At 29.7% G+C, this 25,850-nt stretch overlaps 1 protein-coding gene across 2 annotated transcripts; it reads right to left on the reverse strand.

Moving 5' to 3' along the window:
* Positions 1-4,750: 4,750 nt before the first annotated feature.
* On the reverse strand, positions 4,751-8,205 carry LOC100253059 (putative serine/threonine-protein kinase). Of its 2 annotated transcripts, none has more exons than XM_019224213.2 (6): positions 7,971-8,205; positions 7,048-7,163; positions 6,467-6,677; positions 6,136-6,373; positions 5,637-5,787; positions 4,751-5,400 (listed from the first exon to the last, which is right to left on the reverse strand). In XM_019224213.2, the coding sequence occupies exons 1-6, from the start codon at positions 8,044-8,046 to the stop codon at positions 5,092-5,094; spliced, it is 1,101 nt and encodes a 366-aa protein (XP_019079758.1). In that variant the 5' UTR covers positions 8,047-8,205; the 3' UTR covers positions 4,751-5,091. The 2 variants fall into 2 exon arrangements, with proteins under 2 accessions (XP_019079758.1, XP_010658415.1); XM_010660113.3 differs by having other exon boundaries at positions 7,048-7,175; positions 7,971-8,204.
* Positions 8,206-25,850: the final 17,645 nt, after the last annotated feature.

A 25,850-nucleotide genomic window follows, 5' to 3' on the forward strand; every position in this document is an offset into this window, starting at 1 on the left:
AGCTGTCTTAAGATTTCTAGACTTGCAGTTACTTAAAATAGTCCAGAAAAGTGTATATGGTGGGTAAGTAATGGAAGGTATATGATGCATTTATCTCACAGAGGAATAATAATGGAAAGGACACTCCTGTGGAGGAGAAGAAAAGGAGGCGTGAAATATTTGGTATGTAGGCTAAATGCATTTTAGGCCAACCTGACACTGTCCCTTTGGGTCTGTCCAGCAAGATAGAGACCTTTCACAGATTAGGGCTTCAAGGGTACAAAGATAGAAAGATAGGTTTCCTTGGTGCCTATTGTGCCTTCCAGTTTACTACTTGCAGGTTTTCAGACTACATAATCTTTCCCAAAATTAAGACCAATACCGTTGATAAAGATAAAAATTTATTCTTAACTTTTATTAATTAATTATTATGTTAATTACTATATATATATATATATTAATTTAATGTCCATAGAAGAGATGTTTTATGGTTTTCAGGAATGAAAATGAAAAAAGAGGAATAAGAACATAAAGAAAGAGAATCAAAATCAAGAATTTTTTTAAAGTGCTTACTTCACATGAATAAGAATAAAATTTCTCTTTTTGAAGTGTTTCTTTGCAATTCTTTTATTATTTTGTTTTAAAATTTACAATTGTGGAAAAAAAAAACATTCTTAAATCATACTACATGGATAGATGTTAAAATTGGAAAAACTAATAAATTCATTATTCCTTTTAGTGTTAAGTATTACATCGTTTATTTTTATAATATTTTATTTTTAGCAAAAAAAAAAAAAACTAATATAGTATTTTTTTTCAATTAGAAAAAGTTAAATATTTTGATTTTTTTATTTAGTAAAAAATTTATAATAAATCATAAAAAAAAGAGTAGAAAATCAAATAACATAAAATTTAAAAGTAAATTATTTTAGTAACAAGCTAAAAAAAATAAACATCCTCCTAAATTTCTACTTCAATTCTGAATAGAAATTGAAATCATTTTTATTTTTAATGAAATTGACAATAGTTAAAGTTTAAAATACATTTATCGATGTAACATGTGTAAAACATAAAAGTATTAATTTTTGTGTTATGTTATTATAGATGTATTTTAATAAATTTAACTTCTCTCTCCAATAATTTTTGAAGGAGTTTAATTAAAATTATTAATGAATGAAAAATTAAGAAATAATATAACTTGTCAAATTAATGAGAAGGGTAGAAAAGGTTTAAATTTTGTTTTCCAAGTGAAAGGAGAATGATTCATTGTCCTTTGGAAAAGGAAAACCATTCCCTTATTTCCAAGGAATGTGTGGAGCCCATATATGCTTTGATTTCATTTTCAAGTAAGTAATGAGATACAAGAAAAGGAAGTGACTTTCTTTCCTTTTTATTCCTAAGAGTATGGATAGTTTTTAGACAATTTGAAAAAAAGTATAAGGGAAAAAATAGAAAGAAAAAAAAAGGTTTAAAATTAATGAATTATTTTTATATTATACTTTAATTTAATTTAATTTATTTTAACTTTCTATATAAGGATTAAATAATTTAAAAATAAATATATATTTTTTAAATATATATAATTATATATATTTTTTTTCATTATTTTCATAATAAATCAAACATTTAAAAAAAAAATCATTTTTTGAAACTTCTTTTTTCCTAACATAACATAAAAGAAGTCAAGTAAACATAATATTAACGAAATAGAGAATAATAAAATTGGACAGGTATAGACAGTTGAATTCTCAAACACAATGACTAGAAGGGAAAAGTTTTTTAAGCACCTATGTATTGTTTATGGAGATACATTTTCTTTTTTCATATAGAACCAAAAATTAAAATTAAAATACATCAATTTTTAATGATTTTCATTATTATTTTTTTTTATCTTTAAATGTGTTTTCCATAATAAACCAACCAAATAATAGAATTTCAATTTAAAAAGTCATGAAAAAAAATAACTTTTACACATAAAGGTATACAAGATTTTAATGTGGTTGATTCAATCATGTCTCTCAGAGAGAATATTCTATTATATGATAAAAAATATTATAGAGGATCAAAATATCATGAAATATCTCATTTTTACTCACTCTTTATATCTTCATCCTAAACTAGGAGCTTTTTTACTCCACCAAATGTCTCTTACTCTTGCTCACATTTATATCCTAATAAGCCCTCTTACTCTATTGAATATCTCTCGTTCTTCTTCATACCTCTATTCACCATGCATAGTTCTTACAAGCTCATCTTTCTCATAACTTTTTCCCCTTATAACTTATAATATTTATAGAGATAGTTTTACCAGCTTAATTTTCTTATTTTATAAGAAATTTAATTACGATCATATATAAACTTGGAAAATATTTCATATAATATTCCTTTTACAAAAAGAAATATATTTGGAATGGAATTTGAGACATCTCCTAAAAATCTTCACTTTGAATCATCTCCATGATCTACGATTTCCTTGTGCGCATCACTTTCCTCCTATGTCACTATGTCATATAAAACCAAAAATTAAAATTAAAATACATCAATTTTTAATGAGTTTCATTAATTTTTTATATCTTTAAATGTGTTTTCCATAATAAACCAACCAAATAATAGAATTTCAATTTAAAAAGTCATGAAAAACAATAACCATTGTACATAATGATATATAAGATTTTAACGTGGTTCAATCAATCATGTCTATCTCAACCAATGAAAGAGAATATTCTATTATATGATAAAAAATATTATAGAGAACAAAAACGATACAACTATTAGATCTCGAAATATCCCACTTTTACTCACTTTTTATATCTCCATCCTAAATTATGAGTCTTTTTACTCCACAAAATGTCTCTCACTCTTCCTCACATCTATATCCTAATGAGCCCTTTTACTCTATTAAATATCTCGTCCTTCTTCACATCTCTATCCACTATGCATAGTTCTCACAAGCTCATCTATCTCATAATTTTTTTCTCTCATAACTTATAATATTTATAAAGATAGTTTTACTAGCTTTTCTTATTCTATAAGAAATTTAATTACAATCATATATAAACTTAGGAAATATTCTATATAATATTCCTTTTACAAAAAAAAAATATATTTTGAATGGAATTTGAAACACCTCCAAAAAATCTTCATGTTGAATCATCTTCATGATTTACGATTTCCTTGTGCGCGTCACTTTCCTCCTATGTCACTGTTCCCTTTGTGGACTATGATCTTGCTGTATGTCATGAACCCCTTACTTCTTGTAATAAGAATAATAGAAAAATTGACTCTACTTTCAACTAAACTTATTTTTGTAATATTCTTTCATGCTCTATTCTCTTTATTCTTCTTGAAATCTTCAAATAAGGTTCTTTTTATATATTTTCAACTAAGGCTCTTCTAGATATTTTCAACCAAAACTCTTTTAGATATCTTCAACCAAGACTTTTCTAGATATCTTCAACCAAGACTCTTCCAAACATATTTAACCTAGGTTATGATACTACTTATTGTGCATGTGAAAGCTTCATATAAACATATTAATAGAAAAACACAAAAATAAAGCAATCCACACATAAAAGTATATGAGGTTTTAACGTGGTTTGATTAATCATGTATATTTCAACGGATAAGAGAGAATATTCTATTATATGATAAAAAATATTACAAAGAATAAAAAATGATACAACTGTTGAGTCTCAAACATTTTTAGTGTTTTTACTCGAAGATTTTTTAATAAAAGCATTTTTTCTAGAAGTGTTTTTAAGGAATCACTTATCATACGTTTCTTCAAAAAACATTATAAGTGATTTTTCATATTTTCTAAATTTTGTTAAATCTCATTTCTTTTTTTTTTTTTTTTAAATATTTTTAGGGTAAAAATGTTTTCTAAAATCACTGTCCAACGAACTCTAAGACCATGTTTGGTTCTTAAAAAATTTGAGGGAAAATGCCAAGGAAAGAAAACATAGAGGAAAAAAAAAAGTTTTAAATTTAATAAATTATTTATATATATATGTTTGTTCAAACTCATTTTACTTATTTCTTTCCATTATAGTAAGATATTAAATAATTTAAAAATATATAAATTTAAATTTATTTTAATTATACGTGATTTTTTTATAATGAAATCAAACATGACAAAACCATTTTCCTTAATATTTTTACCCTAATATTTTCCGGGAATCAAACATAACCTAAGTTTTAAATTAGGACAATGGTTAATTTCTACCATTGAACAATTGAATTGGAAAAAAAGCAAAAACAAATATCATTATTATTGTTTTTTCATTGTGAATTGAATTTGGAAATTATATTTAAATTATCAAAAAACAAAACTAATTTTGACACTTTCTGAATGTTTTATTAGACTGAAATTTACTCTTTACATAACGTTTTAGCAAACGTTATGGTATGATTGGTTTCATAAAAGTATTGGAAAGAAAAAAATATTAAAAAAAAGGTTATATATATATATATATATTTGATTTATTGTATAAAATACAACAAGTTCAAATATAATTAAAATCAATAAAAATTTGATATATTTTCAAAATATTATTTTTTATATAAAAAATTAAATAAGTAAAATGAAATTGAAATAATATTTAAAAATAATTATTTATTACTTTTTCTTTTTTGGTAATTTTTTATATTTATATTTGTGGTATATTTCCATACAACAAATTCTTAGGTTATTTATAAATACATTGAAGATAAGATGAAGTATGAATACTTCCAAATGCAACTATAATATTCAAAATACAAGAGCATATCCAACTAGCAATTCTAGCTAAAGAATATCTAACTATTTGGACCTCCTTTTTCTTTTTGTTCCTTCCTTTCTTGTTCTATTCCAATATATTTTCAAAGATTCAAGTAAAAATTTAACCTGCTTGAGGGCTGGTCGCTCTTGACCATTTCAACAAAGTTGTTCAATCCACCAGTAGAACACTAGGTTGTCCAATTTGGTATACCCACATTGAATTCTAACACCTCTATATATTCTCAGTAATCATCCACCTTTTTCTAACCCAATGAATTAAAAAAAATGAAAATACAAAAAGGGTTAGGTGCCACCATTGTGACCTGCAATTTGTTAAAATAAACAGGCCCTGGTCAAAAATTGTACAACCGGTGACTTGGGGTGCTGGTGATGCCCTGAGACGTCGACCGTCTTCTGCCAAGTTTCACGTCCATGATATCTGTGATGATTCCCGGCTGCGATATTAGGAGATCATCCAGGTTGATTTCGTCATCGGACATGAGGCTCATCGCTTTGGAGATTTTGGGCCGTCGATCACATTTCTCTTGTACGCATAGTAGCCCCACCCTGAGGAAGCGGACGGCTTCCTTTGCTGTAATGTCGCCCCTCATCACTGGGTCCACCAGCTGATCGAGCTTCTTGGTCTTGTACAGTTCCCAGGCCTGCACCACAGGTCCATATCTAAGTGTTGCATGGGGCCTACGTCTGAGCTGGTCTAAGGCCCAGCACATGCCCCTCCAGAATAACTTCTGGTGGCGTGTCTTAGCCTCCCTTTGAATCACCCTAACTTTCTTACTTAAATTTATCATATGAAAAGAACTATTTGATAATTTATTCATTTTCTCTGTAGATGTATTGCATGAGAGTGGGGTTGTGGGTTATGGGTTGTTGGTGTTACCTTCTGGACGAGGTAATGCTCTCCCAGGTCCAAGTCAAAGTCGATAGCGGTTCTTCCGCTCACAATCTCTAAAATCAGCACTCCAAAGCTATATACATCAGATTTTCTGGTCAAATGCCCACTTAAGGCATATTCCGGAGCAAGATAGCCTCTGCAATATCATCCAACGTGAAAACCCAACACACCATTACTACTACTCATATACTAGATACAATTGAATGCTTAGTAAAGAAATTCATATACAATTCAATTCAAGGTAGCCTGCGAAAAGCTCCTAGAGTTATATATTATAAGGTTATCTAGGTTCTAAATAGATGACATTAATATATAAGACTGAAAGTATGTTATTACAAGTAGTATCAGAATTGATCTCGATCTTGCTGTAAAAATTATTTGGTCCATGAAAACATTATGTCTTCATGGGGTGTTTTATTTAACTATATAGACGCATTTTAAAGTAAGCATCTAAACCTATTTGAGTAGGAGTGATTTCACTTACAATGTCCCGGCAACCCGTGTGGTAATGTGAGTGATGTTGGTATAAAAGAGTTTGGAGAGGCCAAAATCTGAAATTTTTGGGGTAAAATCTCCATCAAGAAGTATATTGCTAGCTTTAATGTCCCGGTGAACTACGTGGGGTGTAATGTCCTCGTGGATATAAGCAAGCCCTCGAGCAATCCCCAAGCAAATTTCCCTTCTCGTTTTCCAGCTAAATTTAGCTCTTCTTTTCTCCCCACCTAGAGTTGGAAAAGAATTAGAGAATTAATAAGGGGGTGATTTCTTAAATTGTAAGAAAAAGAAAAAGAAATGAACAACATTGATGTACGTACGGAGTAAGGTATGAGAAAGGCTATTGTTCTGCATATAGTCGTAAACGAGCATTCTACGGGCTCCATGGACGCAACCACCATGCAGCTTGACAAGATTTTCATGGTTGATATTAGATATTGAAGCCATCTCAGACATAAACTCCCTGTCCCCTTGCTTTGATTCTGCTGAAAGAACCTTCACTGCCACCACTGTTCCATCTTGAAGTCTTCCCTTTATAGTCCAAACCAAAACCGGTTCATTAGCTAACAGTACACATTATAGCTAAATGGAATAGATCATGGGAATTATTATTCAAATAGATTAGTAATTAGTTTGATAAAACACTTCTTTTAATGCTTTCTCCTAACAAAAACATCGGGAGAAAAAACATTTCTGCTAAAATTAATTCAAATAGAAACACTAAGATGATGTTTGTTTTTTTCCTGAATAGAAAATATTTTGGTTTTTTCTATTAAACCAAACACCACCTATGAACTGTATGAGAATGATTTTAAGAGTGAAAAAAAAGGTTAAAAACGCTTTTTAATGTTTGAAACCATTTTTTTATAAATTAATGCACGTATGAACTGTATAATTATACCTTATAAACAGATCCGAATCCCCCTTGGCCGATCTTATCTGATGAGCGGAAGCCACCGGTGGCAATTTTGATTTCATTGTATGTGAAAGCGTGAGCGTTTTGGAGTGTCGGTAGACCTGATTTTATGACTAGTTAGCCAAACCAACCAACAGTCAAAAATTAATAATTGATGAGAGAGCCATTATACTTATATCTAATATGCAAATTGTCAATTTGAGGGTGCGCCAAGTGTATGTGTATTTTCAGTCAATACCAAATTCAAAGGCAAGATTTCTGTAAACTACTATGCAATATTGGAGTACTGGGTACCAAATCCTTTCATCAGCATTTTCTTAGGATGAAGGACCCAGAAAACATGGCTCTTGGACACCTACATTATCCTTTCCATGGAAGTGAACTTTTCTTTTTTCTGACCTTTTGTTTCTCCAATCAATGAACTGTAAGATTATGTTTGGTTCCCAAAAAATTACTAAGGAAAGAAAAAAAATGCAAAGAAAAATGATTTTTTTATGTTTGGTTATCATATGAAAAATATAAAAAAAAATCAAATATAATTAAAACTAATTAAAAGCTTATATATTTTTAAATTATTTAATCTTTATATTAATGAGTTAAAATAAATAAAATGTGTTTGAAGTAACAAAAAAAAAAATTTATCAATTTTTAATCTATTTTTTTATTTTCCTTCACTTTTTCTTTCCTTCTACTTTTCCTTTGTATTTTTTTTTTCTTGCATTTTCCTTCAAATTTTCTGGAACCAAACATAGCCTAAAACTAGCTCACTTTTGGTTTTCTCTCTGAACAATCAAATCAATTTTGATGGGGAAGGAGAAGGAAAAGAAAATGGGAATCCCCTGGAGTTTTTCCAAAACCAAAGAAAGAAAAAGAAAAAGAGAGAAAGAAAAGGAATAAAAGATGCGCACCTCGTCCTCCGTTGTTGTCATGGAGGTCGTCAGAAGAAGGATAGAAGCACTCTGAGCATGCAAGTGGGAATTTCATTCCGTCAAGGGTTCAAAGCGGCGTCGTGCTGAAACCAACTCTTCTTCATTCCCTCAAAGCGCACGCAGTGCCTCTGAGCAGCAACAGGCGAACGTAGTCCAAATGTGAGACACAGACACGGCTCAAATGCAATGAACCTGGGTTTTAAATTCTTTATATATACATACACAATCATTGGACAGGTTCTTTTTTTTTTTTCTCTGTTCTTTTAATATTGGGGATTGAATGGATAGATGACTGGGGTGGTCGAGGCGGCTGCTGATGCTACAGGCCACGTCTTTAATTTTCCTCCCTTCATAGCTTTGGACTTTGTTGATTTCCACTTAAAACAACCATCTTGTTAGAAAAGTCTCATTTTATTTTAACCATATAAAGTGATTTTCATTTTTTTTTTTCCCTTATTTATAAACTAAACTTGAGTTAGATTCGAGTTGCAAATCAATAAGAGTAAGATATAAACGAATGAAGTATAAATATAATATAAAATACTATCATCAAATTATACATATGACAGTATTATGATTGATCTTATTCTTTAACTGGTTTTGGATCCATACCGTCTCAAACCAAAAAACATAATGTGACCAAAACTCATTGGGGAAGTTGGGAAATGAAACAAAAGTTATTAATACAATAAAGTTTGTTCTGAGGCAGGTACATGTAATTGAAATTAAAGCAATCCTGGTAATTAATTAATAGAAAGGGTAGAGAAAAAAGTGAGGTAAATGGGAGAAGGTGTGGAAGATGAAGTTTGAAGGAGGGCGAGCAGAAATAATGGGCAACACAAAGGGGTCCATTCTCAACCAAGACAAGCATGGTCAAGGTCCAACTCAGTCCTGCAGCTTTGATTTTAAGCCATACATGACTCAGTCTTACGTGATTAAAACCAGATTATTTAGCCAATGGCTTCCCTTTCGGGTCACAATCCAGCATGCCCACGTGGAGTCTTTATCTTATACTCAGATCCATCGCTTCCATTTGCACAATGAAGCTTCAAATTTGTCTTCATGTGGAAGCCGCCAGCCCCCTGCAAATACCAAAAGACCTAGAGCCAATATTTGCTGACTTTGAAATGGGATGGAAAAATCACTCCTCTCATCTCTAACAGTGTGTCTAAAAATTCAATATTCTCCAAAAGAACATCCATGTTTGTTTCTTTCGTACTAGGTATTTACAAATTTTTATCATCATAAATTTTTAAAAATAATTTTTAAGACATAACAAAAGTTTATATTATTAAGGAGAATGATACGTGAAAGACTGTTAAAAAACATGATATATATATATATATATATATATATATATATATATATATATATATATCGAGTTGAAATTTTATAAATTTAAATTTTTATTCCTTAAAAAAAGATCAACATGAAATATTATTAGAATGATACGTGAAAGACTGTTAAAAAACATGATATATATATATATATATATATATCGAGTTGAAATTTTATAAATTTAAATTTTTATTCCTTAAAAAAAGATCAACATGAAATATTATTAGAAAAAATGGAGTAGCATATATTTTAATAATTTAAAAAAAATTAAAAATAATTTTTAAAAATAGAAGCTAAATTTTTATATTTTATACATGACTTAATGCATCCAAACCATCATCTGGTCTGACTCAGCATTCAGCAATTCATCCAGCATCAAATCAAAGTCCTAAAATATTTAGGTGATGCAAGACAGATGGCTTCATTCACCCGCCACCTGTGTATTTAATTTTTTTAATTAAGTCAACTTTGACAATGTCAATCTTCTATTCAAATTTTAATCCTTCAAATACATCTCTCTCATTCAGCATCCTTAGTCATATATATATATATAGTCTTTGATGATAGTTAATCTCAATTAAAAACAATATTATTCAGATTTTTGGTTTTACTTGACACAAGTTCTACGGTGGGTAAAGGTGGGATCCGAGGTCAGGTTCAATCTTTACGATACCTCCTCCCCCACAAACAAACAAAAAGCTAATTAAAAAAACAGGTTAATATAAGCTATTAAGAATATATTTCGAAAGAATCTTCGAAAACAATTTTTGAAATTTTTTTTATAATATTTTGTAAAACAAAAATCTATTTGTGAAGGTGCAATATTTTTAATCTATTTTTTATGTTTTTAAATAGGGCTAAATACATTTTAACCCATCAATCTTTTATTTGTTTTACATTTTGTCTCATCACATTCAAAACTCGAGGTTTTGCTTCTCAAATTTACTAAAATGTAACACTTAGCACCTTAAATTTATTAAAAGTCAATAAATAGTTTGTTAAATAAAAAAATAATATTAAAATAATAAGAAAAATGGTTGAAATGTAAATAAAAACATTTATTACTCAAGTTCACAGTAACTACACTTTATAGTTATATGCAAAAATCATAAATAGTCATGCGAACATCTTTTTAAAATTAAAAATAAATAAATAAATAAAAATTAATAATTGCCATATCTTGAAAGTATTTGAAAATTTTTAATTCAAAACTCTTAATTCAAAGTTGGTTTTACCCAATTTCACATAATCAAAGTTCTCTTTTATAATTTCATGAACAGTTTGTAATTTGGGGCACAGTGTGAGTTTTTAATAAGTTTAGGAAGTAAAATATCAGGTTTTAAATGTGAAAGAATGAAGTGTAAAATACTTTTAAAAAAAATTTGAGGGTATTTTTACCCAATTAAATATATTTTAAAAATAATTTTTAAATCTGATCTTGTATTTTTTAATAATTCTTCATAACATTTAGAAAACAATTAAAAATAATTAAAATATGTTATCTTAAAATAGTGTATTTTCTTATTTCTTATTGTCAAATATGTTTTTATTTTTTTTTAAGGAGAATAAAAAAACTTCTAAAATAGTCATCAATGACCTTTTATTATTTTATTTTATTTTTTATCTTTTCTTGTGTCGACTTTGTGTGATTTTGACTGAAACAAATGAAAAGATGATTTAACTTCTTGAGAAACCATGCGTATTGAATTGTGGAGCAATCTAGAAGATTAGTTTATCATCTAGTAAGTCAATAATAATGTATATTATGTGGAATAAATTCAACGAACTGAGGAATAAAAATAAAAGATGATTAAAATCAATTCTAAGACCGTTCAAACCTAATACATTGATTATTACTTACCTTGTTAAAATCATCTCTGATTAGTCCTTACTAGGAATGACTTTTTATTAGCAGTCATTCATCATGACTTTTTTGAGTACTTTGTAGAAAGGATTTTGCATTTGTTTTTGAAAAAAAAAAAAAAAAAGACTCTAAATTTTTTTTTTTTTTATTTCAATTCATTTGAATTTTATTGTTATCATGAATCTCTATGGATTTGGTTTGACTGCCAAATGAGGTTTTGAACATTGTTCCTTGCAATGCACTTTGGTGAAATCTTTAGAACATGATGAGTACAAATTTGGGAAAAATTTATTGTTGAAGATATTTCTCAAAATAATTTTATATTGTTTTTAAAAGTAAAATTTGGTTTTAAAACTGAATTCTGAAAAATGGTTTTCTTTTTCAAGTAAAAAGATGTTTAAATAATTTAATAAAAGGAGATTTATAAAACAATAGCTTAGAAATGAGATATAATAATGACGTGTTTTTTATTAATACTACATATAACATTTTGTATTATAACTCTTTTTAACCTTTAAAACTAGTTTGTCTCTCGGTCAAAACCTTCACATACGTGTCATCAATTGCATCAATTCGATCTTATAACAAAAAATTGCATTATTTGTAAAGATAAAAAAACATATGTACTTATTCACATCAACTCCAAATAGTTAAATATTATGTATAAAATCTTACCTTGAACCATAGAATATCCCCATGGAGGCAACTCACTAGCTATATTGTTAAGGTAGATAAGGATTTGATTGGATAATATAATGCTTCTTTAACTTCTTTAAAATGTCAAAAAATGGTTTTTGTTGAGTGTTGAAAGCAATTTGATGTGACCTTGATTATCACATTATGTTGTACTATCAATAAAAAAATAATAATGGTCTTTTCTACTATTTTCCATTGTATATATTTTAAGTTTTCATATCTCTTAAGATAATCACAAAGGTTAACAAAAGTTTGTTTATTCATTCCAAACAAGTCATAATATGTTTAATGATGACCATCTAAGGTACATGATACAAAATGTACACCACTTAGCATAATGTTTTGTGAGCTATCTTGCTTAAAATATATATATATATATATATTGATCATACTCTTCTATTTTTAGTGTAATAAATATTTCATCTTTATCATTATCTATCTCAAAAAATGAAGTTGAGTCATCCGGTAAACTACTACTCATGCTCTAATTATCCATTATGAGTTACATAAAATGAAATAATATACAATATCAAATAACATTTGATAAACATTAAAATAGATACTATTTAAGTTTCATAAGCATAAATGAAATCTACACCAAATCTAAACATAATAAAAGTAGTCTAACAAAAAATAGAGAGTATATTAATTGAGGGTGTGAATACTTGATCTCGAATTAAAGATACTTTAAAATTGTTTTTTAGATCTTCAAACTTGTTCTTTGAGTCTTCGAATTTGTTCCTCAAATATTTAAACTTGTTCTTCAAATTTACCAAGGTTTAGACTATTAAAATGTATGGAGTTTAATTAACATCCTGATAGTTATTGCCCTAACGCAAATTAACCATATGTAGAGATAAGACACATGCGGACCTTAGTAGAGTCCCCTGGATGAAATTTTGTATGTAAGCATACTTTAAGTTGGGGTATTTTAGGGATTTTACACATTTGATTTGGTTATCCGAATTAAGTTATGTTTAGAGTAGTCAACTTTATGAGTTTTTTTATACATTGAGAAAGATAGATAATTGTAGAGAATAAAACCTAAAGAGTGTGAGGTGGTTTGTGATTCTCTTGTAATCTTCATTTCCTTATAGTAAAAATTTGTAGCAACTACAAATGGACATAACTCTTACGTTGAGAGTAAATCACTATAAATCTTATATGTTCTTGTACTTTAATTTTTTGCATTCATTTATTATTGCTTTCAAGGATTAGGGTATTTTAATCCTAGCATAAACCAAGATGTCTCCAATTCTTGTCAAGTGTCATAGTGCATAAGTGTACAAATGTGCTTTCAAAGCTCAGAAGTTCTATTTACAGAGGTTGAGAATCTTCTATGGTGTTCATTATTTTTTTTTAATAATTACCTTCATTAATTATCTTTAAATTTTTCTAATTATTGGAAGTTTCTTACTCCTTTGTATAGGTCTTATGTGACAAATGTTATTATCATATTCGAAGATACGGATGAGAAATGATAAAATTTGATGTGTCATAAGTGCCACATTTTGGAGACATGGTATTATATTATTTAAAACAATTAATGTCACATAGTATTTTTTTACTTGCTAGAAGTATCTACTATTGTAAGTTTAATTACGACACTTGGACAAGTTTTCATTTAGCTACTTAACACCTCAATTTAGGATTGATCATTTTTTAATACGTGGTAGTTTGTGAGTGGTCAAATTTTACCTTTTTACAAACACAACAAAGTAATTATAATTTTATTATTGCCTAGCATGGACAACAATAGTCAAATTTGGGCAACAATAGTAGAGAAAGAACTTAGATATATGGAGAGAAGAAGATATGCAAAACATCGGTTTGAAAGAAAACTGGAGAAATGAAAACTAAAAATTGAACAACAACCTAGCACCACTGATAAGTGTTCCGTTTCTTATATACAAAAATTCAAAGATTAGTTACAAATGACTAACAACTTTCTAATTAGTCACAAACAACTAACACTCTACTAACTACTTAATAACTCTAATTAACATCCACCCTCAAGCACACAAGACAAGAAAAAACTGTGAGCTTTGGTTAAGATATCAGCTACTTGGTCTTCAGACGGAAAAAAACAAACATCGAGAGTTTTCTGCAAGACTCATTCGTGAACAAAATGATAATAAATTTCCACATGTTTAGCCCGAGAATGAAGAACAATATTTGCAGCCAAATAAGTAGTGTTGAGATTATCATAGTAAAGAACAAGAGGTTGAAATAGGAGAACAAAGAGTTCTTTAAGTGGGGATTGGATCCAAGTGTGTTCAACCGCTGCATTGGTGAAACCCTTATACTCGGATTTGATACTAAAGTGAGAAACCACCTTTTGTTTAGAAGTTGACCAAGAAACCACATTACCACAAAAAAATATACAGTAGCTACTAATGCTATGTCTATCATCAAGGCAAGATGCCCAATCGACATCTATATAGACAATAAGATCGAGTGAGGAAGATGGTTAGAAAGAAAGCCCATGAAATAATGAACCTTTGAGATAACAAAAAGCACGCTTCACAGCTTGAAGATGAGTAGAGGTTGGAACATGCATAAATTGACAAAGCTTATTAACAATATGAGCAATGTCTAGTCTAGTGATTGTGCAATCCTAAAAGACACCTACAAGACTCCAATACAAATTGGGATCTTCTAATTTGGTACCATCAGCTATGGAGAGAACAGGACCAACAACCATTGGGGAAACTATAGACTTTGATTTAGACAAACCATCATGCTGACGAAGATCATAGATATGTCTAGCTTGGCTTAAATGCAAAGAAGATCCACAACTGAACACCTCTATTCCAAGAAAGAAGTTGAGATGACCAAGATCCTTGAGAGCAAAGCAAGAGTTTAAGGAGGATATAAGTTGTTCAATGAGCAAGTAAATTGATCTAGTGACAATAATATCATCAACTTAAACCAAGATAACAAACATGACAAAATTGTTACAGTAAACAGACATTGACGTATCTGCTTAAGGTATTGTGTCTCAAATGTGAAGTGTAATGTAGGTGTTGGGGAGTAAGACTTAGTGATAATTTCCATCTTGTAAAAATGTATATTGTACGTTCGAATATTGGATTGGTGATTAGAGGTCTCTGACCTTGTGATTTTTACATCCACACATTTTGTGGTTGGTTTTCCATGTAAAAATCTTGTATTGAACGTCTTTAGGCTTCTTTAAATTGAAAAATAGTTATTACAGGATTAAAAAATAACTAATTATTTGGGACCAAAGATTTAAATACCTATTCACCCCCCTTTAAGTGTTACCTAAACTAGATCATATAACTTTCAATTAGTATCAGAGTAGAAAAAATTATTGAAAATAATTTTTTTTTATTCTACTAGATTTAATTATGGACCAATAGAGGGTAGAACCCTCCATTCATAATCCACTCTACTTTTATGGTGACAACTATTCACACTCGAAGGCTTGTATGATGTTTTTCTTGAAAATGTAAGGAAAATGGAAGTGGAACTTAGTAGCCATTGAAATTGGATGGAACTAGATAACCAATTGGAAAACTTAAGCTTAAACAAGAATAGGTCAAACTAGATAATAAGGGTAGTAATGCAAAAGCTCAAGCTCTCTATAACATATTTAACATGGTCAATCCTCACAAATTTTTTAGGATATATAGTTGTGGTCCTGCATTTTTCATGTGCGTCCCCACTCAATCAACGAGACTCGCTTTTGTTTTAATGGTGAAAAATTAGTTTTAGAAAAGTTTGAGTCGCCACTTATTTTAATTTATTTTAAAATGAAAAATAAAATAAGAAAAAAAACCCTAAAGAATTGACTCCATAGTTTTGGAAAAACGTGTTTTTGAAAACCCAAGTCTTGGTTCGGGGATCAAGTTACCTATTGGGAAGGTACTTGTAAGAGGTAGCACTTCTCTAAGCCCTAAAAAGGTCTCTAATGACTAAGTTGAGGGAAAAACGGCAATTAATCAATTGATTGAAGGTACCTAGGTAGGCTAAGGTAATTTCAAAATTAGCATGCTAAAAAAGAAATCAAATCATAATCGCAAAGGAAGGTTAGGCTGTGTACCTAGATTGTCTCTCAAGTGCTATCATAAGACATTAAAATTAGCACAGAAATATAGCACACGACATGTATTTAATCATAGCAAATCAAACATACATCTAAGCATCAAAGGATTACATCAAACATAAATATAGTCTTCAATAGTATACATGTTCATAAAATTCTCGAAAGTAGGTGAGAAAGAGTGTATTTGGATAGCATGCATAATTTATAAGATTCCTCCAAAAATGTTAGAGTGGTTAGGACAAGTATAAATTATATAACATATTCATTATGTTTAACATACAGTATCAAAGCCAAATTTGAGCTAAGGTAAGTCAAATGACTCCAAAAATAAATAACAAATTGAAGCAAAGTATAAGATCATCAACATGCAATTAGAAAAGGGAGCATCACAAAACAATTTCTAAAAAAATATCTTGGAGTGAAATTTAATTACAAAAAAATATATTCAAGAAACAACTCCTACACATTTAGAACAAGATACCAAAGGCCAAACACTCATTCAAATGACAAATTGCAATAAAGACACCCAAAAGTTCTAGAAGGTCTAGATTTGGTAAAAAATAGTGACATGCATAAACAATTTTAAAAATAATAATAATAATAAGACATCACATAAAGCTGTACAAAAAAATCACACATATCGTTCAAAGTGTCTATATCACAAAAAATAAAAATAAAAAATGAATCCAAGGTCAGGTCAGGTAGTACTCAAAAATATTTTTAAAATACTCCAGCTAATCAGATGTCCAAAATCCATCATGTACATTAGGTACGACTTTGAAAAATCATATCTCCCTCAAAAAAGCATATTTTTCAATATTTTATATGTTTAAAATAAATTTCAAGAAGTCTAGAATTAAGAAAAAATATCGAGTCAAATTTAAAAAGTCATCTGTTATTTTATTTTTACAGAAAGATTTTGGGTGTTCAAAATTGGGTGAAAACAGAACCCTCCTAAAAACTCATTCATATCTTCTATTCCAGAATTTCTTTCTAATTCAAATGGAATTTTAAATTCAAGTTCAAGAAGTGAGAAAAATCATACAAGTTTTAGAAATTTTTTAAAAATATTTTAAAGTTGCTGAAACAAATTTTAAAGTTAAAGGGTCAATAGTGTACAATATGTTATCTCAAAATACCGTATTTTCTTATTTCTTATTGTCAAATATGCTTTTTTTTTTTTTTTTTAAGGAGAATAAAAAAACTTCTAAAATAGTCATCAATGACCTTTTATTATTTTATTTTATTTTTTATCTTTTCTTGTGTCGACTTTGTGTGATTTTGACTGAAACAAATGAAAAGATGGTTTAACTTCTTGAGAAACCATGCGTATTGAATTATGGAGCAATCTAGAAGATTAGTTTATCATCTAGTAAGTTAATAATAATGTATATTATGTGGAATAAATTCAATGAACTGAGGAATTAAAATAAAGATGATTAAAATCAATTCTAAGACCGTCCAAACCTAATACATTGATTATTACTTACCTTGTTAAAATCATCTCTAATTAGTCCTTACTAGGAATGACTTTTTCTTAGCAGTCATTCATCATGACTTTTTTGAGTACTTTGTAGAAAGGATTTTGCATTTGTTTTTGAAAAAAAAAAACTCTCTAAAAATATATTTTATTTCAATTCATTTGAATTTTATTGTTATTATGAATCTCTATGGATTTGGTTTGACCGCCAAATGAGGCTTTGAACATTGTTCCTTGCAATGCACTTTGGTGAAATCTTTAGAACATGATTTCTTTTAGATTGGAAAAATTTGCTGTTGAAGATATTTCTCAAAATAATTTTATATTGTTTTTAAAAGTAAAATTTCGTGTTGAAACTGAATTTTGAAAAATGGTTTTCTTTTTCGAGTAAAAAGATGTTTAAATAATTTAACAAAATGAGATTTATAAAACAATAGTTTAGAAATGAGATACAATAATGACGTGTTTTTTTATTAATACTACATATAACATTTTGTATTATAATTATTTTTAACCTTTAAAACTAGTTTGTCTCTCGGTCAAAACCTTCACATACCTGTCATCAATTGCATCAATTCCATCTTATAACAAAAAGTTGCATTATTTGTAAAGATAAAAAAAAAAAATGTACTTATTCACATCAACTTCAAATAGTTAAATATTATGTATAAAATCTTACCTTGAACCATAGAAAATCTCCATGGAGGTAACTCACCAACTATATTGTTAAGGTAGATAAGGATTTGTTTGGATAATATAATGCTTCTTTAATTTCTTTAAAATGTCAAGAAATGGTTTTTGTTGAGTGTTGAAAGCAATCTGATGTGACCCTGATTCTCACATTATGTTGTACTATCAATAAAAATATAATAATTGTCTCTTGTATGATTATCCATCATATATATTTTAAGTTTCATATCTCTTAAGATAATCAAAAGGTTAGCAAAAGTTTGTTTATTCATTCCAAACAAGTCATAATATATTTAATGATGACCACCTAATGTACATGATACAAATTGTACACCACTTAACATAATGTTCTGTGAGCTATCTTGGTTAGAAAAAATATATCTTAATCATACTCTTTTATTATGAGTGTAATAAATATTTCATCTTTATCATTATCTATCTCAAAAAATGAAGTTGAGTCATCCGGTAAACTACTACTCATGCTCTAATTATCCATTATGAGTTACATAAAATGAAATAATAAATAACATTTGATAAACATTAAAATAGATACCATTTAAGTTTCATAAGTATAAATGAAATCTACACCAAATCTAAACATAATAAAAGTAGTCTAACAAAAGATAAAGAGTATATTAATTGAGAGTGTGAATACTTGATCTCGAATTAAAGATACTTTAAAATTGTTTTTTAGATCTTCGAACTTGTTCTTTGAGTCATTGCATTTGTTCCTCAAATATTTAAACTTGTTCTTCAAATTTACCAAGGTTTAGACTATTAAAATGTATGGAGTTTAATTAACATCCTGATAGTTATTGCCCTAACGCAAATTAACCCTATGCAGAGATAACACGCCGATCGACCTTAGTAGAGTCCCACGGATGAAATTTTTTATGTAAGCATACTTTAAGTTGGGGTATTTTAAGGATTTTACACATTTGATTTGGTTATCCGAATTAAGTTATATGTTTAAAGTAGCCAACTTGATGAGTTTTTTTATACATTGAGAAAGATAGATAAATGTAGAGAATAAAACCTAAAGAGTGTGAGGTGGTTTGTGATTCTCTTGTAATCTTCATTTCCTTATAGTAAAAATTTGTACCAATTACAAATGGACATAACTCTCACATTGAGAGTAAATCACTATAAATCTCGTATGTTCTTGTACCTTAATTTTTTGCATTCATTTATTATTGCTTTCAAGGATTAGGGTATTTTAATCCTAGCATAAATCAAAATGTCTCCAATTCTTGTCAAGTGTCATAGTGCATAAGTGTACAAATGTGCTTTCGAAGCTAAGAAGGTCTATTTACAAAGGTTGAGAATCTTCTATGGTGTTCATTATTATTATTTTTAATAATTACCTTCATTAATTATTTTTAAATTTTTATAATTATTGGAAGTTTCTTACTCCTTTGTATAGGTCTTATGTGACAAATGTTATGATCATATTCGAAGATACGAATGAGAAACGATAAAATTTGATGTGTCATAAGTGCCACATTTTGGAGACGTGGTATTATATTATTTAAAACAATTAATGTCATGCGGTATTTTTTTACTTGCTAGAAGCATCTACTATTGTAAGTTTAATTACGACACTTGGACAAGTTTTCTTTAGCTACTTAACACCTCAATTTAGGATTGATCATTTTTTAATACATGGTAGTTTGTGAGTGGTCAAATTTTACCTTTTTACAAACACAACAAAGTAATTATAATTTTATTATTGCCTCGCATGGACAACAATAGTAGAATCTTGGGCAACAATAGTAGAGAAAAAGCTCAGAGATGTGGAGAGAAAAAAAGATGTAGAACACCTAATTGAGAGAAAACTGGAGAGATGAAAACTAAAAATTTAACAACCACCTAGCAACACTTAATAAGTGTTCTATCTCTTATATACAGAAATTCAAAGATTAGTTACAAATGACTAACAACTTTCTAATTAGTTACAAACAACTAACAATCTACTAACTACTTAATAACTCTGATTGACTTCTACCCTCAAGCACACAGACGAGAAAAAACTGTGATCTTGCTTCAAAGATGAAGGAAAATTTTGAGTGGAGAGATGTTTGGTTAAGATATTAGCAACTTGGTATTCAGACAGAAAAAACCGAACATCAAGAGCTTTCTATAGGACTCATTTGTGAACAAAATGATAATCAATTTCCACATGTTTAGCCCAAGAATGAAGAACAAGATTTGTAGCCAAATAAGTAGTGTCGAGATTATCACAATAAAGAACAAGATGATGAAATAGGAGAACAAAGAATTCTTTAAGTAGGGACTGGATCCAAGTGTGTTCAACGACTGCATTAGTGAAACCTTTATACTCAAATTTGATACTAGAGCAAGAAACCACCTTTTGTTTAGAAGTTGACCAAGAGACCAGATTACCACAAAAAATATATAGTAGCTACTAGTGCTATGTCTATCATCAAGGTAAGATACCCAATCGACATCTATATAGGCAATAAGATCGAGTGAGGAAGATGGTTAGAAAGAAAGCCCATGAAATAATGAACCTTTGAGATAACGAAAAACACGCTTCACAACTTGAAAATGAGTAGAGGTTGGAGCATGCATAAATTGACAAAGCTTATTAACAATATGAGCAATGTCCAGTATAGTGATTGTGCAATACTAAATTAAAAGACGCCCACAAGATTCCGATACAAATTGGGATCTTCTAATCTAGTACCATCAATGGAGAGAACATGACCAACAACCATTGGGGAAGCTATAGACTTTGATTTAGACAAACCATCATGCTGACGAAGATCACAGATATGTCTAGCTTGGCTTAAATGTAAAGAAGATCCATAACTGAACACCTCTATTCCAAGAAAGAAGTTGAGATGACCAAGATCCTTGAGAGCAAAGCAAGAGTTTAAGGAGAATATAAGTTGTTCAATGAGCAATGAATTTGATCTAGTAACAATAATATCATTGACATAAACCAAGACAACAAGCATGACAAAATTATTACAGTAAACAAACATTGACGTATCTGCTTGAGGTGTTGTGTCTCAAATGTGAAGTGCAATATAGGTGTTGGGAAGTAAGACTTAGTGATAGCTTCCATCTTGTAAAATTGTATATTGTACTTTGTGATTAAAGGTCTCTGACCTTGTGATTTTTACATCCACACATCGTGTGGTTGGTTTTCCATGTAAAAAATCTTGTATGTCTTGTATTAAATGTCTTTAGGTTTCTTCAAATTGAAAAATAGTTATTACAAAATTAAAAAATAACTAATTATTTGGGACCAAAGATTTAAACACCTATTCACCCCCTTTTAAGTGTTACCTAAACTAGATCATATAATTTTCAATTAGTATCAGAGCAAAAAAATTATTAAAAATCAATTTTTTTTTTTAATTCTACTAGATTTAATTATGGACCAATAGAGGGTAGAACCCTCCATTCATAATCCACTCTACTTTGATGGCGACAACTATTCACACTAGAAGGTCTATATGATGTTTTTCTTGAAAATGCAAGGAGAATGGGAGTGGAACTTAGTAGCCATTGAAATTGGATGGAACTAGATAATCAATTGGAAAACTTAAGCTTAAACAAGAATAGGTCAAACTAGATAATAAGAGTAGTAATGCAAAAACTCAGGCTCTCTGTAACATATTTAATAGAGTCAATCTTCACAAATTTGGTAGGATATATAGTTGTGGTCCCGTATTTTTCATGTGCATCCCCACTCAATCGACAAGACTCGCTTTTGTTTTAATTGTGAAAAATTAGTTTTGGAAAAGTTGAAGTCACCACTTATTTTAATTTATTTTAAAAGGGAAAATAAAATAAGAAAGAAACCCCTAAAAAAGTGACTTCATAGTTTTGGAAAACGTGTCTATGAAAACCAAAGTCTTGGTTCGGGAATCAGGTTATCTATTAGGAAAGTACCTCTAAGAGGTAGCATCCCTCTAAGCCTTAAAGAGGTCTCTAATGACTAAGTTGAGGGAAAAGTGGCAATTAATCAATTGATTGAAGGTACTTAGGTAGGCTAAGGTAATTTCAAAACTAACATGACAAAAAAGAAATCAAATCACAATCGCAAAGGAAGGTTAGGATGTGTACCTAGACTGTCTCTCAAGTGCTATCATAAGACATTAAAATTATCACAGAAATATAGCACACGACATGTATTTAATCATAGCAAATCAAACATACATCTAAGCATCAAAGGATTACATCACACATAAATATAGTCTTCAATAGTATACATGTTCATAGAATTCTCGAAAGTAGGTGAGAAAGAGAGTACTTGGATAACATGCATAATTTATAAGATTCCTCCAAAAATGTTAGAGTGGTTAGGATAAGTATAAATTATATAACATATTCATTATGTCTAATATACAGTACCAAAGCCAAAATTGAGCTAAGGTAAGTCAAATGACTCCAAAAATAAATAACAAATTCAAGCAAAGTACAAGATCATCAGTATGCAATTAGAAAATGGAGTGTCACAAAACAATTTCTAGAAAAATATCTTGGAGTGGAATTTAATTACAAAAAAAAAAAATTCAAGAAACAACTCCCACACATTTAGAACAAGATACCAAAGGCCAAACACTCATTCAAATGAAAAATTGTAGCAAAGACACCCAAAAGTTCTAGAAGGTCCAGATTTGGTAAAAAATAGTGGCATGCATAAACAATATTTAAAAAATAATAATAATAAGACATCACATTAAATTGTACAAAAAAATCACACACATCTTTCAAAGTGTCTATATCACAAAAAAAAAAAAAAAAAAAATCCAGGGTTGGGTAGTACTCAAAAATATTTTTAAAACACTCCAGCTAATTAGATGTCTAGAATCCTTCATGTACAGTAGGTACGACTTTGAAAAATCATATCTCCCTCAAAAATGCATATTTTTTAATATTTTATATATCTAACATCAATTTCAAGAAGTCTATAATTAAGAAAAAATATCAAGTCAAATTTAAAAAGTCATTTGTTATTTTATTTTTATAAAAAGATTTCAGGTGCCCAGAATTGGGTGAAAACAGAGCCCTCCTAAAAACTCATTCATATCTTTTATTCCAGAATTTCTTTGTAACTCAAATGAAATTTTAAATTCAATTTCAAGAAGTAAGGAAAATTATACAAGTTTTGGAAATTTTTTAAAAATATTCTAAAGTTGCTACAACGAATTTTAAAGCTAAAGGGTCAATAGTTGAGTAAAAACTAGCAGCAAGGAAGAGTTTTGAAAAAATGATTTTATGTAGGGGTTCCACCAATTCCCCAATTGTTTTTGCATGAGTTGATTTTATTTGGCACCATGAAGTTCCAGAGGTTCATTTTCAATGTTCCCAATTTCGTCACTGACCCACATAATTGGTATGAGCAATCTAAATAAAAAATAGTGAGGAGTGCCAACCACTGTTGCAGCGTCAGTTGGGTATTGTAAGCCAAAGATAATAAGATTCTATATTAAGAGTTGGAAAGTCAAGTTGATATTGATCTCTAATTTGAGGAAGTCCATCTGAATTCCCTAAGACATCATATATATTAGTGGATTCTGAAGAAAGTGATTGTGCATTAGATACATCTTCAGTAAAACATCATCAATATTTTTACCATCCTTCCCCAACCCACTAACAATCATGTACCCATGGATCTCTCTACCATGCATCAATGCTACTAAATGAGAGCAAGTTGGAAGGATAGTTGTGACTGTGACCAAATCAGGCTGAATCCCTGTACCCAGCATCCTATTAAGAAGCCTTAGAGTTCCATCATGATCACCACACTATTCATGAACAGATACAATCGAGTTCCATGAGAATATATCATTCTCTCTCATCATCTCAAAAATCTCCAATGCATCTTTAATGCGCTTGCATTTCCATACATATCAATCAATGAGTTTGAAACAACAACACCTGGATCATACCCATTTTCATGGCAAACCCATGAATTATTCTGCCATTATTCAAATCTCTCATCACAACAAAAACTGATAAGATCCCAGTATCAGTAAATTTACTTGGAACAACACTCTCGTCATTTTTCCTCCTAAAAGTCTCCAACACCATCTCAAACTATCCAATCTGTGCACACCCATTAACCATAGCATTCCATAGCACAACATCTCTTATTGGCAATTCCTCAAATGCTACTTTTGCATGCTCCATCAGACCAAATTTCAAATAACAATTTACCAAAGCACTACCCATGAAGACATCCAATTCCAATCCAAATTTGAACAACAACTCATGAATCTTTTTAATCTCCAAAACATCAAGGCAAGCTTTGATTGCACATGGGAAGGTGAACTTACCTAGAATAACACCCTCATTCTACATCTTTTGATAGAATTCAAACCCCTCTTCAGGAAAACCATTGGTGATGAACCCAGATATGATTACATTAAAAGCAAACACATTTATTTCATGGGTGGGCTCGTTGAAGATTGATAAAGCAAGGCTTGTGATAGAAAGCGGGGAGTTGAGGAAGCCATTGATAAGCATATATGAGTGGATTTCTTTACCTTTAGCAAGGTTCTTGTGGTAGGCAGAGGCTTGCAATGAAGCAATGCATGTGGTGAGATTGTAGGGTTGTTGGAAAGATTGAATTGCGGTGGATATGGAAAAGAAGTTGAAAAACAAAGGAGACTTCTTGATTAGAATTCCAAAGAAGCATGTTATTTTGTTCATTTAATATGCGTTCAATATTAGTTGAAACTGGATTTGATAAGTTGAATCTCGTATCTTGTTTTTTAATGGTACAAACGAGAGAGGAAGCCAACAGATCAAATACTCATCATTTGAAGCTAGAAAAACTAAAACAAATTACACACCCAAAAAACCTTTCCCAATCTCATGGTTCAAAAACAAAAGCCTAACTTTATTTTAGCAAGAAAAGAAATCACAAGATACGAGATTAGCCAAGTGTGTTTAGGTGAACCTAAATGGACTAAGGTGAACCTAGATGGACCTAAGGTAATGGGCTTAATGTGGTGCCTAATGAGCCAAGAGTGTCTAAGTGACCTAAACATGCCTATGTGTGCTATTCTAAAAGTGCACCTAAAAGAGTTATCCAAAAAAGAAAGAAAAATCCTAAGCCTAACTCAAGACTGCTATGGTCACAATGAGGAGTCAGATAAACTCATCAACCAAAGTCTCCAAGGTGGCTAAAAAAAAGTAAGTAGTATGAGTAGTAATGAGCCACCAAGGAACTACTATGGAGCACTGGAAGTAAACTTAAAAACATGTGCTAAAGAGACAAAATGGAGGGTCTACAATAGCCATATACAAACATGCTAAGAAAGCATAAGACATTCTCTCTGTAACCCATGAGGGCACTTTGGTTGTGAAGTTGTCTAAAATATAGATGCTCATGTCTAAATTTGAGAGCATAAGGATACAAGAGAATAAGACTCTCTTTGCATTCCATTCTAAACTTAGTGACATAGTCAACTCTTATTTTAACCTAGGAGAGAAGTTACTTGAATCCAAGGTTATGAGAAAAATTCTAAGATCTCTCCTTAAGAAATTCAAACCCAAAGTCATGACCATAAAGGAAAGCAAGGATATTGATTTTAGGAAGGTTGATGAACTTATAAGATCACTTTAGACCTATGAGATGTCTCTACATGATACTCAAAAGCCTTGGGAAATCACTATGAAGACTTCTAAGAATGAAATAAAAGAGATTGAAAACTTTGAGCTTATAAGAATGGAAGAGCT

This window comes from Vitis vinifera, chromosome 13, assembly GCF_030704535.1.
Source record: "Vitis vinifera cultivar Pinot Noir 40024 chromosome 13, ASM3070453v1".
In the NCBI taxonomy this organism is placed as follows: domain Eukaryota; kingdom Viridiplantae; phylum Streptophyta; class Magnoliopsida; order Vitales; family Vitaceae; genus Vitis; species Vitis vinifera.